We start from the raw sequence: 14,381 nt of genomic DNA, 5'->3' as shown, positions 1-14,381 counted from the left end.
CTGCCGTCACGTGCCGACTGAGTGCAGAGTGGGCCAGGTGGTTCCGTGATGAGAAGGAAATGGAAGCCCAGCGGCACAAGGGGCCCCAGCTCTGCTCCCTTGAACGTCCCCCAGACCGTTCGCCTTCCTTTCCTGATCATTCTTTCAAGAATAAGCAGTGACACACACTCCTGAAGCCCTTACCCGTCCTCACTTTCAGGTGTGTTCCGGCACCTTCCTTCCCGCATGCTGTGGCCGTGATCTCCACCAGGTACAAGGTGCCAGGCTCCAGCCCCGACAGGGTCACGTTCATGTCTTGGGTCTCCATGTGCACCGCGGGGCCCCGTGGAGAGATCAGGGTGAGACGGAAGGTGGGAGACAGGGCGAGGTCTGCCACCCACTCCAGGTGGAAGCTAGTGCCGGTCACCTTGGAGACTGTAACCCTCCTGATGCCGCTGGGAACTGGGAGGTGAAACGTAAAGACCGAAATGAAAAGCGGCCCCCGTGTTCCAGTGAAAAGCGTAGCTCACCGTTGCCCAAAGTCAAATACGCAGGGGAAGTGTGGTAACACCCGCTCAGATGTGGGGATGGATTCCTAACTGCTCTTTGCAGGGGCATGGTTCCGATGCAGCTCTGAGGTCCCAGGCTGCCCCAAACTACCTCTCTCCAGCAGGTTCTGGATGGCTCCTCTGTAAGCATGATAGACCCTAACCTGGGTAGACACGCTAGGGGCAGACACTATTGTTTATGGCTCGAGAGCTGCTCTGATAGGGACGTCCTGATTGTGGGATAACGCTGGCCTAGGCAGGCTATAAAGCTGGCTTCTGGAGCCTGGGGTGTGTGCTGGAACACGAGACAGCTCCACAAAATAGCTCTGCTTAAAATGTGCTGCAGGGCCAGGCGTGGTGGCGCACGCCTTTAATCCCAACACTCGGTAGGCAGAGGCAGGAGGATCACCGTGAGTTCGAGGCCACCCCGAGAATACGGAGTGAATTCCGGGGCCAGCCTGGGCTAGAGTGAGACCCTATTTCGAAAACCCAAACATAATGATAACAATACTAATAAATAAATAAAAAGAAAGAAAGAAAATTAAGAAAAAAGAATCCATGGAAGGAGCAGCTCAGCAAGTTCACTGTGGGTGGGGGAGGGGTGCACTGTGAGCAAGACTCCTCAGGACTCCGCGACAGCGACATCGTCTTTGTATAACATGGCTCTGCTAGGGGTGCAGATGGCTGGGGGCTCGGCACGGTGGTGTGAAGAAGAGCCAGGCTGCAGCATTGCTCCGGATGAGGACTTACTGACGGTGCAGAACTAAGGACCGGGGTGCAGGAAAGCGGGGATGGTGAACCAAACACTACTGGGGCTGGAAGGGCAGTGCCGCGGGGGGGGGGGGGCGGGGGCGGGGAGTGTGCCTCACTACCCACCAGGACATGTACCCCCCCGGCGACCCAGTGACCCATCTTTCTGCCCCAGCCGCTGCAAGCCAGGGGTTCTTAGGAAGTGGGAAAGAGAAGGCTGGAGAAGACGAGGAGAAAGAAACTGCGACTGGGGGCCACGCTGCTCAAGATGAGATCCCCACACGCCCATTCCTGACAATCCTCTGACAAGAGGGGCTCAGACAGGCTGAGCCCACCCGAGTCCCTGTCCCCAGGTGACTCACCACAGGCAGGGGGCTCTGGGCCCACCGGGGTGGGGACCAGTGGCACGCCCGGGAAGAGGGAAGGTCCAAGGTTGTCGCTTTGCAGTCTCGTGGAGTCCAGAGGCATCTCTTGAGCCGAGATGCTGGGATGCCACACAACATGGCCAGTGGGACTCTTGGTTAGAGCAGGCGAGGAGTGTGGCCCGGTGGTGTTTTCTGGTACGGGTCCAGGGGTTTGCAGCAGGTCATGTGTAACCCCCAGAGGAGTGCTGTAGGTTGGCCCTGGAGTCTCAGCGGAGGAAGAGCTGGCCACCCTGCTGGCACTCCCATGGCTTGTCCCCAAGCTCGGGGCCATGCTGGGCACCTTCACGCCTCGTCCTGTGCTGTGCTTGTCCTGCTCCACTGGGTCACCACTCCCTCTTTCAGAAGGTGACCCCGGAGTCCAGGTATGGCCCCACGCTGGGGTGCCCTGCACGTGCCTAGGGCTTGGTGACAAGGTAAGGGTCTCTGGGCCAAGGCCTGTTGTCCCCATGCTGAGAGCTGGAGCTGTGACCCTTGTTACTGCAGATGGCCCATCTACCGTAGAGCCCAACATGTCACCTGCAAGACACAGGCGCAGGAAACATCTGAGTAAAGCCCACCCAACTCCATCTGCAAGAAAGAGCCCTTCCCAGAGGAAGATATGCCACACAGAAGGATGCCACCAGCCCTAAGGGCCCCAAAGTGGGGACACAATCTGTCTCTGTTGTGCTAACAGGTAGTGAGGAAAAAAAACCTGGGGATTAGTAAGAAGATATTTCACTGAATACTGAAGGAATAGTCCCCCCCCCCATCCCCGCCCCAAGAATCATCCCCACCACTCCTTCCCACTAGATCAGCCTCAGTGAAAATGGCAAATAGGAGCTGTGCTGCCCTCTGCCCCATCTGCTCCCAGGGCAGACAGGACTAATCAACCACAGCACTGGACGTCTACAGTCGACTTCCTACTTCTCAGCTTGGCAATCAGTGATCTCAATCTACCAATCAGAACTCTTCCACACAAGACATGCTGGCATAAAAAAATCTAACAGGGGCTGGAGAGTTGGCTTAGCTGTTAAGGCATTTGCCTGCAAAGTCAAAGGACCCAGGTTCTATTCCCCAGGATCCACATTAGCCAGATGCACAAGCAGGCATGCACATCTGGAGTTTGTTTACAGTGGCTGGAGGTCCTGGCACACCATTCTCTCCCTCTCTCTCTCTCTCTCTCTCTCTCTCTCTCTCTCTCTCTCTCTCTCTCTCTCTCTGTCAAACAAATAAATAAATAAATAAATTTTTAAATCTAATAGTAGGGCTGGATAAATGGCTTAGCAGTTAAGATGCTTGCCTGAGAAGCCTGAGGACCCAGGTATGATTCATGTAAGTCAGATGCACATAGTGGCTCATGCATCTGGAGCTCATTTGCAGTGGCTGGAGGCCCTGACATACCTATTCTCTCTCCCTTCCTCTCTGACTCTCTCTAATCAATAAATTAAAATTAAAATATTAAAAGAATCAAATAGCATAATGTGACACTACATTGAAATAAAGATCATTAGAATCCTCACTGGGTTCTTTGTCATAAGTATTTACCATCACATTAGTTCCTTCTAATTTAAGAAAAACATGCGAACATTTCCATAAGACCTCGCATTACTGTGGGCTCTTCACATGGGTGAAGTGGCTGTCCCAGCCCAGGCCCCAGATCAGGGCAGGGGCCACGTACCTTCACAGGCCCGGCCAGCCCGGGCGGGGTTGGCATCCCTGGCTGTGCGGCACTGGCAGGTGTAGGAGCCCTCGAGGTTGATGCAGCGAGCAGCAGGGGAGCAGTCATGCTCCGAGCTCTGAGCACATTCGTCCCAGTCTGCGGAGAGAAACGGACGCAGCTGGGTGAGAAAACGGCCGGTCTGATCCGAAAACCAAAGGGCACCCCACCAGTCTTCCGGCCAGTCCTACAGCCAGCCACTGAGCACAGACGGCCCTCCTGGGGACAAAGTGGGACTCTGTCAAACACTCTATGTCCAGCTCCCCACGGTGAGAGCCTCTCCCTCGAAGCTGACTGGGTGACAAGTTAACAGCTGGCCTGGCCTTAACTTCCACCACCAGATTGGTCATTGGGGGTGGGAGGAATGAAGTTAGCCTAGGCCATGTTGGGTCCTTTGGGTGGGTGGTCGCTCATATTGTTAACCTAAAAATCACCTAGGCATTGAGCCTCTGGGTAAGCCAGTGAGGGATTATCCAGATTAGGTTAACAGAGTTGAGAAGAGCCACCTTCCCCGTGGGAGGCGCCATTCTGTGGGCTGTATGAGAAGGAGCGAGCTTCTAACTACCAGCGCTTATGTCTGCTTCCTCACTGTGAACTGGATGTGACCAGCTTCCTCCCGTTCCTGCTGCCGCGCCTTCTCTGCCGTGAAGGCCGGAAACCTCAAAGCCTAAGCTGATGTAAACCCTTCCTTAGGTGGCTTCTGGCCAAATATTGCGTCCCAGAAAAGAGAAGGACAACTAATACAGGGCAATATTCGTTCGCAGCGTGAATACGTCCCTCGTTCTCCTCTGGCCTCTCACCAAAGCCACCAGAGGCTTTCTCTCCCTTTGCAGTGACCACTTCCCCTAACACTTAGCATTCCAACCAAGATTCAGAAAATTCCCTCCACCGGGAGGGTGGTTAAACATCACATGAGCTGTTTGGACCATTTAGCCTATCCAGATGTCTGGCATAGGGACTGTCCTTGCCTGCAAAGGCCCAAGTGTGGTGCCATGCCACCAGGAAGTCCTGCTCCTTCGGACTTGGGCTGGGAAGAGCGTCAGGCAAGGTGCATCCTGTAGCCCCCCTCCCGAGCTCCAGGCTTGCTCCATACTACCCACCTGAGTCAGGTGAGCCCTGCTCAGGAGCCAGCCAGGATGAGCACCGCCCAAACTTCACAACAGAAAAGGCCCCATGGTCACCCTTCTGTTCTTTCTCCTGCCTCCTCCTCTCTCCCCTTCTGGTCTCCCTGGTGTCTGCATGCCATCCCTTTGCCTGCTGTAGGGGATCCTCTGGTGGTCTCATGGGTTCTGACATATGACTGGAGTCACCCAGGTACCACCTTAAGGAAGCGATCACAAGCTGTCCTTCCAGCCAAGAGGAGCCGGGCTCAAAGGCACTTGTCCCACAATTCAGTCCTCCAGCCCAGACCAACCTCTCTCAATCACTGCCTGTCCTGCCCCACAGGGAGGCCCTGGGCATGGGGTGTGTATGTTGGGGAGAGCTCTGGGCACTGGAGACTGCAGACCGGCATCCCATGGGCCCTTCCTCCTGGTCTGCTCTTTGAAGGCAGGGCTGGCTTAGGTAGGGGAGGCAGAGCAGGGTGCCACATATTGGGCGGCTTGAAGCAGCAGGAATCTTTCTCTCACGTTTCTGGTGGCCAGTTGTCACGACCGTGGTATCGGAGGGTCCTGTGCTCACTTTGAGCTTGGACAAGACTCTTCTGCCTCATTGAGCTGCTGTGGCTCGGGGAACCACAGGGTTTGTGGCTGCGTTGCCCCAACCTGCACCTCCCCTGGCCCGTGTGTGAACCTCTGCCACTTTCTTGTCCTCAAGTGATCTCATGTTGAGATCTTTTCCTTTATTGTGTCTGCACAATAAATTCTAAATAAGGTTATGTGGAAGGGGTGGGGCTTCATAATGGGCAGTTAGTTTCAGTTTTTATTTTGAGAGAAAGAGGCAGAGAGAGAGAATGGGCATGCCAGGACCTTCAGCTTGCTGCCAACAAACTCCAGACACGTGCGCCCCCTTGTGCACGTATGTGACATTGCAGGCTTGTGTTACTGTGTGTCAGGCTATGTGGGACCTGGTGATTTGAACACCAGTTCTTAGGCTTCACAGGCAAGCGCCTTAACCGCTAAGACATCTCTCCAGCCTGCAATTAGCTTCTTGAACTAGGCAGGTAGGATGGCCCTTAGGATGGTCCTGCGCCACACCTAACCCAGCTGGCCTCGCCTATCTCAGCTCACCCTGTCCACTTCAGTCGTGGACTTTACTGCTTGCCTATCTCGTCCAACTAGATCTCTCTCTCTCTTGAGCGTGCATCCTGCCCAGGTGTGGGTGGGTTTCTCCTCTAAGCCCATGCTGAATGGCTGCGACAGCTGGTGTAGGTGTGTCCAGGTATGGTAATACAAATTCTAAATTATATCCTCCTGGTCCCATGGAGAGAGGTGCCCATTTTTCTCTCCCTCTGGAACTGGCAGCAACGTTCCTGGGTCCTTGGATGTGTCTTCCATATCTGCAGCCATGCTGGGGTAGGAAGAGACACTTTTTTGTGTATGTTTGTTTTTATTTATTTATTTGAGAACACAGGCAGAGAAGAAAGAGGCAGAGAGAGAATGGGCGCACCAGGGCCTCCAGCCTCTGCAAACGAACTCCAGATGCGTGCGCCCCCTTGTGCATCTGGCTAACGTGGGACCTGGGGAACCGAGCCTCGAACCGGGGTCCTTAGGCTTCACAGGCAAGCGCTTAACCGCTAAGCCATCTCTCCAGCCCAAGACACTTTTTAAAATCTTTTATCACTGTCTTCACTTTTAATCTTTTTGGAAGTCCACATTTTGAAAATCCCTTTTTGTGATTTTTATTATCTGAGATTCCACATGAGGCATCTCCCTTCTGCCCTCTTCATCTCCCCTTTCTTAGCCCTCAGCTTTCGCCCCTCCCCCACATCTGCGTGCTATCTGAATAAAATGTGGTATTTTAAAAATCATTTTCTTGGGCTGGAGAGATGGCTTAGCGGTTAAGCGCTTGCCTGTGAAGCCTGAGGACCCCAGTTCGAGACTCGATTCCCCAGGACCCACGTTAGCCAGATGCACAAGGGGGCGCACGCGTCTGGAGTTCGTTTGCAGAGGCTGGAGGCCCTGGCGCGCCCATTCTCAATCTCACTCTCTCTATCTGCCTCTTTCTCTCTCTGTCACTCTCACATAAATAAATAAAAATGAACAAAAAAAATTTTTTTTAAATCATTTTCTTGAATCTAGAATGGCCAATTTGGCTGGTTTACAGAACTCGGGACTTAGGGCTCCAGGAAGCACCCCCAGAACCCCAGATCCCCCATTACAGTCACATGCAGAGGTTACAGGTAGACATCTTTTGGGGGGCACTGCTCAAGCCCCACATCCTTCTCACACCTGGGATAGCCTGGGCGCTGGTCCCTGGGGGAGAGGTATGTAGAGGGTGGTCCTCTGATGGTTTGGGTTCGGATGACTACGAGACACATGTCAGGGCTGCCGTCCCAAAGCCCTGTAGATCTTGGGGTCCCATCAGGTGTGGGAGGCCACATCCATCCATCTCTGAGGGCACTCAAGGAACAGGGTGACCTCAGTGACCTTGGGACCCTGGGCTGAGAGGATGGAGCTCCAGGAGCAACTTCAAAAGTGCAGACAGTGAAGCCTTCCTCCACCCCTGGGTGGGGAAGGCTGGGACAGAGCTCACAGGAAGAGGGGCTATCTGCTCTCTGGCCCAGGTCTACTGGGGCCGCCTGGGGACATCGACTCTACGGAGTCCCACACTGGAGCTTGGTGATGCCACGTCTGTGTGAATCCCACTGGGGTAGGGGCTGCTGCAGGCTACCAAGGGCAAAGCCTCACACAGAGTGTGCACACTCTCCCATCTCTGTCCCTCCCTCCAGCTCTCTGTCCCCATCTCTGCCTTTATCAGTATCTTCGTATCTTGATTTCTTTTTTTTTTAATTTTTTTTAAATTTATTTGAGAACGACAGACACAGAGAGAAAGACAGATAGAGAGAGAGAGAGAGAGAATGGGCACGCCAGGGCCTCCAGCCTCTGCAAACGAACTCCAGATGTGTGCGCCCCCTTGTGCATCTGGCTAACGTGGGACCTGGGGAACCGAGCCTTGAACCGGGGTCCTTAGGCTTCACAGGCAAGCGCTTAACCACTAAGCCATCTCTCCAGCCCCGTATCTTGATTTCTTTTTCTTTCTCTGTCATGACTCTGTCGCTGTCCCTGTGTCCATTACCTCTCCTTGCCCTCGCCTTCTGTCTCTATGAAGCTATCACTGTCTCTGTTTCTCTGTCTCTCTATCTTACCATATCTCTCTTTATGGCTCTTGCTGTGTGTGTGTGTGTGTGTGTGTGTGTGTGTGTGTGTGTGTCTTTCTCTTGCCCTACTTTAAGACAACACAAGGAATATACCCAGGTTTATCAAATACACATGCGGGTGGATGGCTGACACACACTCCACCGTGCTGGACCCTGACCACAGAACACAGGGAGCCCTTTCCTCTTCCACACAGACCCCTGACCTCTTTTTACCCTATTCGGGGCCTGTCACTGCAGGATGCATTATCTAGAAAGAACAAGGCCCCTCCCCCGGTGCCTCATGCCTGCCACCTTGAGCAATGGGGGAAGGAGGGTGCTCCCCCCATCTGGCCTTGGCCTTTGGTTCCCATAGGGGAACACGGAGTAAAGCTTGCATTTCTTCTACTTTGGTTGCCTTTCATTAAGAGGAAAGACTGGGCTGGAATGATGGCTTAGTGGTTAAGGCTTTTGCCTCAAAGCCAAAGGACCCAGGTTCAATTCCCCAGGACCCATGTTAGCCAGATTGCACAAGGAGGTGCATGCATCTGGAGCTCATTTTCAGTAGCTAGAGGCCCTGCTGCACCCATTCTCTCTCTCTCTCCCTCTTTCTCTGTCAAATAAATTATATATATATATATATAAATTTGGTTTTTCAAGGTAGGGTCTCACTCTGGTCCAGGCTGACCTGGAATTCACTATGTAGTCAGTCTCAGGGTGGCCTCGGACTCTCAGCGATCCTCCAACCTCTGCGCCCCGAGTGCTGGGATTAAAGGCGTGCGCCACCACGTCCGGTTAAAATATTATTTTTTTAAAAAGGAGAGATTGCCTCAAAGTGTCACTGCCTGGACTGCTTGTGAGCTGGAGCCCCCCCGCCCCCCACCCGGGACACGTGCCCATGGGCCAAGACCTACCTCTCACTAGAGACCCGCGCGGGTCGACCCGGAGCACGGTGCTTGAGGACAGGCGCTGGAGCACGGGTGACAGCATGGGGACACCCACTGGGAACCCCGCGTCCTGCACGGCGAGTCTGAGAGTCGCCACCAGGCTCCCGGCCCGCAGGGACACGATCTGCAGCCTCAGCCTCCCTCGGCGGGACAGGTCGGAAACGGGTGGTGGGAAGGAGCCTTCCACCTAGCCGGGAGGAGGACACAGAGGCTGGAGCGATGGCTCCGCGGTGAAGATGCTCGCCTGTGAAGCCCGAGGACCCACGTTTGACTCCCCAGCTCCCAAGGTAGGCCAGACGCTCAAGGTGACACATGCGCAAGGCGGTGCTATGTCCACTAGGTGACGCACGTGTCTGGAGTTCAGTTACGATGGCTGGAGGCCCTGGAGGAACAATTCTCTCTCTGTGTCTCATTAAAAGAAAAAATAAAAAGGCCAGTCTATTGTGGTTGCCTCAAAAAAAAAAGTAGACCTAGACCTAGGGTTTAGGATTCAAGGAGCTTTCCTGAGCCCCTAACACCCCATTACAATTCTCCCAGAAGCTCTTGCATTTCTACACTTCCTATGAGTAGAAGCCCTGAGGCCCTTTTGTTCCCCACTCTTTCTAAGGCTACTACGGCCTAGTGACCCCAGGGCTGGCACCTCAGGACAGTGGCTGCCTCCCATGGAGCATCGCAAGGATAATGCTCCTTCTGGAAAGATCTGAAAGGTTTCTCACTGACACGCAGACTTCTTCAGGGGATCCTCCACCTCTACTCCCGGGATGGGGGTAGGAAGGGGAACCAGCCCTACCTGGCTGGGCCTCCGGCCATGGTTCTTCAGCCTCTGACCTGCACCTTGGGTCTGCGACACTGTGAAAGACTAGCTTGTCACTTGGCAGAAGGGTGAAACCCCAAATCTAATGCTGAGGGGTTAAGGAAGTTGCCAGTCCTGGCATGCTACCCCTGGCTGGATGCCAATGGCTCCCGTCAGACAGGAATGAAGGCTGCAGGGTCACTGGCAGAGCCTGTGCTGAGGAAACTCTCCCCGCACAGGAAGGTGAGTCCCTGGCAGAGGCTTCCACCAAGTCCAGCCAAACGATCAAGCAGAGAAAGTCATGTGACCTGAGGTGTAGACTTCAAAGTAGATTGGCTACTCACACAAGGGCGGTGAGATGGGGTTTGAGTTTGCCTGACCACAGGCATGTTGCTGTTGCACGCATGCCTGTGTGTATGGCTATCTGTGTGTGACTGTGTGTGTCTGGGGGGGGGGGGGCGGGGTGACCTCTCTCAGAGGACAGGAGGCCAGCTGCTGGTCAGCATGGGTGTTACCTCACGCAGCAGCTGTCGGGAGAAGACTCGGAACTCCTCGCTGCTACAGTTGAGAAGCTGTGCGGTCAGGTTCCAGTTCGTGATCCGTACTGTGATTTCAAACACCTGGGCATCTGAGACGGAAGTGGCACACATCAGCTGAAACCCCGAGATCAGAAGTCACATACTGGGTCAAGAGGGTGTCTTGGTGATGGTCGAATGCTAGCCTGGCAAGTACAAGTCTATAGATTCTATCCTTAGCAACACACACACACCCCAGATCACATGCCTTTCCATAATTTCTGACAAACCTATTCTTGTTAGTTTCTTTTTACTTATTTGAGAGAGAGAGAAAAAAAAAAACAACTAATGGGCACACCAGGACCTCTAGCCACTGAAAACAAACTCCAGACACATGCGCCACCTTGTGCATCTGGCTTACGTTGGGTCCTGGGGAAGTGAGCCCAGGTTGTTAGGCTTTGCAGGCAAGTGCTTTGACCACTAAGCCATCTCTCCAGCCCCAAGCCTATTCTTCGACAAAGACTTTAGACTTAGATTGAGACATGAATTACCCATGAGGTGAAGTGAGAAGGAGCTTGAGGATTAGTGGGGGCAGGGGACAGGCACACAAGAAACTGGGGGAGGGGTACTCAGGTAAGTGATCATACCTCGAGCCTCAGTTTCCCCCAAGGGAAAAGAGTGGTTCTCCCCTTGGCCCTGGAAAGGGTAAAGACAGTTCTTGGGATGGAAATCAGAAACGTGATGCAAAGGTAAGGTCTGCCTCTTGTGTTCCTGAAGTTTCTGGGAGCCCATCTGAGGGCAGGGACAGCTTAGCATTGAGTTTACCTTAATAGGACCAAGTCACCAAAGGCCTTCACATTCCTCACTCACTCACTGCCATGGTCACGGCTATTGATGTGAAGTTAAGAGAGGCCCCACCAGGGCTTTTTATTATTTTTTTAATTTATTTTTACTGACAACTTCCATAATTATGGACAGTAGCCCATAGTAATTCCCTCCCTCTTCCCGCTTTCCCCTTTGAAACTCCACTCTCCATCACACCTCTTCCCCCTCTCAATCAGCCTCTCTTTGGTTTTAATGTTATCATCTTTTCCTCCTATTATGAGGGTCTTGTGTAGGTAGTGTCAGGCACTGTGAGGTCATGGATATCCAGGCCATTTTGTGTCTGGGGGGAGCACGTTGTAAGGAGTTCTACCCTTCCTTTGGCCCTTACATTCTTTCCGCCACCTCTTCCGCCATGGACCTTGAGCCTTCGGAGATGTGATAGATATGTTTCAGGCTTTTTATTTTTACATGTGTATGTGTGTGCATGAATATGTATGTGCGTGTTCTACGTGTGTAGTGCATGTGTATGGAGGTGAAGAGGTTAACATCGGGCGTCTTCCTCAGTCACTTTCCACTTCTATTCTTTGAGACAGGGTCTCTCACTGAACCTGGAGCTCAGTGAATCAGCGACTAGCTAACCAGTGAGTCCCAGGGGTTCCCTGTCTCCACTCCGCACACCGTAACACCCAGCATTTTACATGGACTCGGGGCGTCGGAACTCAAGCCCTCCTGCTTGCACAGCAAGCCCTCTACCCGCTGAGCCATGTCTCCAGCCCTGTCCCGGGGGCTTGATGCGCTACCAGCCATTCCATGCAGGCTCGGCCGTGACACCAAGCCTGATGTCAGCCTGGGGACACCGTTCTGCTCTAGGTCAGGGACCTGCACTTGGGGAATCTAGGACCTGTCACACGGCAGCCGCCGAGGCCAGCTGGGAAAGAAGTCTCACGGCCAACACGAAGCCTAGCCAGGGCTGTGTGTCACCGTGACCAGGTGTGGTGAGAACACGTATGGGACAGAGCCAGGTGGGCCACCTGAGAGGCCGAACGGACGTTCCAGCTGCCTCCCGGCGCTGGGGCTCACGTGGGTGTCCCGTGGGTGTGGGAAAGCACTCCCCTCTGGCACAGGCAGGGTTAGCTATGTGGTAGCGGCCCGTGAGTCACGGGGGAAGCAAGGCTGGCTTTTGCTACACGAAGACCCAGCCATGATGGTGGCAGTAAGTATGGCTGACGGTGTGAAGGTCGGAGGTGGCCCTGCCATCTTTGGCCACACGGCACTTTTTGCCTCTCTCTGTTGAGGGCTTCTAGGCACTATGGAAAGGTGGTCTCCACAGAGTTTGTATGTCCACACTTTAAATATCAGAGTGAGTCCCAAGAGACACAGGGAAGGAAGGGCACCTGGGAAGAATCTTGGAACACCTCTCTGGTCACCGGAAGCTCAAAGGGTTAGAGGACACCCGCGCAGCTCTCCCGACCTGAGTGCTGGGAGCAGAAGAGCCCACGGGAGAAAATGTAACTTTTGGATTCATTCCTTACCTGTCTTGACGATCAGCGAGGCAAAGGTGTTGCTCCCACACCCCTGGTAGCTGGTCCTCACCCCATACAGTGTTCCGGCCTCCAGACCAGCCACAGCCAGGCTCAGGCCCTGCGTCCGGACAGTCCTGAGTAGCTCCTTGTCTCTGTACACTTCAACATGGAAAGTGTGGTTCTGGGTGGAATTTAAAGTCCAAGACACGTGAAAACTGCTGCTGGTGACATTGAGGGCTAAGAAGTCACGGATTGGAGGACAATCTGGTGGGGGAAGCACAGAGAGAGGAGGGTGTGTGGACCTCAGAGAGGGCTGTAGCTTCGGAAGGGCTAATAACAAACAGCCTGGCCTCCTCTCAGTCCCCTGCTCATCCATCACGGTGATCGGTTTTACCACGCTTGTTCGTCTCTCAACAATCAACCAACTGATCCTGTTGGTTCAGAAGAGTTATCAAAGGATGGGTGGGCGTGGCGTACACTTCTAATCCCAGCACTGAGGGCACAGAGGCAGGAGGATCACGAGTTCAAAGCCATCCTTCACTAAGTTCAAGACCAGACTGAGCTGCATAAGACCCTGCTTCAAAAACCTAGAAAAGGGCTGGAGAGATGACTTAGCGGTTAAGTGCTTGCCTGTGAAGCCTAAGGACCCCAGTTCAAGGCTCGGTTCCCCAGGTCCCACGTTAGCCAGATGCACAAGGGGGCGCACGCGTCTGGAGTTCATTTGCAGTGGCTGGAAGCCCTGGCTTGCCCATTCTCTCTCTGTCTTTCTCTCTGTCACTCTCAAATAAATAATAAAAAATGAACAACAAAAAATATATATATAAAAAAAAACCTAGAAAAAATATTCCAAGGGCTGGAGAGATGGCTTAGTGGCTAAGGCACTTGCCTGCAAAGCCTAAGGACCCAGGTTTGATTCCCTAGCACCCATTTAAGTATGATGCACAATGTGGTGCACACATCTGGAGTTCGTTTGCAGTGGCTGGAGGCCCTGGCGCACCCATTCCCTCTCTACCTCTCTCTGTGTGCCCCTTTCTCTCTCAAATGAATAAATACATAAAAAGTCATTTTAGGGCTGGAGAGATGGCTTAGCAGTTAAGCGATTGCCTGTGACGCCTAAGGACCCTGGTTCAAGGCTCAATTCCCCAGACCCACATTAGCCAGATGCACAAGGGGGCGCACACGTCTGGAGTTAGTTTGCAGTAGCTGGAGGCCCTGGCGCGCCCATTCTCTCTCTCTCTGTCTGCCTGTTGTTTTTTTTTTTTCTGTCTCTCTCTCTGTCACTCTCAAATAAATAAATTTTAAAAAATCATTTTAAAGACTCAAAGAGATATCAACCCTGTCCTTCTAGAAGGTTCTAAACAATGTTGGAGGGTAGTTCAGGATTGCAGCCAGAGGTGGGAGTGTTTGCAAAGAAATGAAGAGCTGTGACCGGTTGGCCCAGTTGGATTGAGCTTGGAGCTGAAGTAGAATAAAGAGAAAGCTATAGGAAGTACGGCTGAGGTTGAGCCTCAGCACCCCCATCCCCTCACGCCCCCAGGTGCACGGCTGAGCCAACTGCAGGCAGCCCTGGTGGCTTTGTTTGTGATTCAGAATTCATTCTCTAGGGACCTGGGCAGTCATCACTGGGAAAGGTCTACAGTGAGACCGTTACACTGTCCGTGAACATGGCCTTGACACACATTCCCAGGCGCAGCCACGCCAGCTGGCCGACACCCCACCCCTTGGCCGAGGACTGTCCTCATCCGAGTCCGCAGCGCCATCAGGAAGCCAGCCTTGGGCGTTGCCCTGGGTTTCCTTCACACCTCATTTCGACTTCTCTAATGAAACCTTGAATTTTAGGGGACAAATGTCCAAGGTAGCAACTAACTCTGCTGGAACTCAAATAGACTTCAGGCTCTGTTTTGGATGAGAATAAAAAGAACTTGGCTCTCCGGCAGACATCTGGCAATAGGTGGCCTTCAGGAAAGATGCCAGCATTTTTTTCATCAGAATTTCAGTTTTATAAGAAAATGCAATTAGGACATTTTTTTTTTTAAATAACAGAACTCTTGCTAAAACCATTGTACAGAAAAAAAGCAATTTCATA

General features: G+C 53.1%; 1 protein-coding gene across 1 annotated transcript in view; it reads right to left on the bottom strand.

Moving 5' to 3' along the window:
• Positions 1-14,381, bottom strand: part of Umodl1 (uromodulin like 1) — a 118,398-nt gene that overhangs the window by 69,851 nt on the left and 34,166 nt on the right. The window contains exons 8-13 of the mRNA XM_045149210.1: positions 12,305-12,559; positions 9,948-10,060; positions 8,607-8,826; positions 3,360-3,497; positions 1,640-2,218; positions 184-441 (exon numbers count right to left, since the gene is read on the bottom strand). Coding sequence (XP_045005145.1) covers positions 184-441; positions 1,640-2,218; positions 3,360-3,497; positions 8,607-8,826; positions 9,948-10,060; positions 12,305-12,559 — 1,563 coding nt within the window. The remainder of the gene's footprint in view (positions 1-183; positions 442-1,639; positions 2,219-3,359; positions 3,498-8,606; positions 8,827-9,947; positions 10,061-12,304; positions 12,560-14,381) is intronic.

This window comes from Jaculus jaculus, chromosome 5 (assembly GCF_020740685.1).
Source record: "Jaculus jaculus isolate mJacJac1 chromosome 5, mJacJac1.mat.Y.cur, whole genome shotgun sequence".
In the NCBI taxonomy this organism is placed as follows: domain Eukaryota; kingdom Metazoa; phylum Chordata; class Mammalia; order Rodentia; family Dipodidae; genus Jaculus; species Jaculus jaculus.
This window is presented reverse-complemented; position numbering and strand designations above follow the sequence as displayed.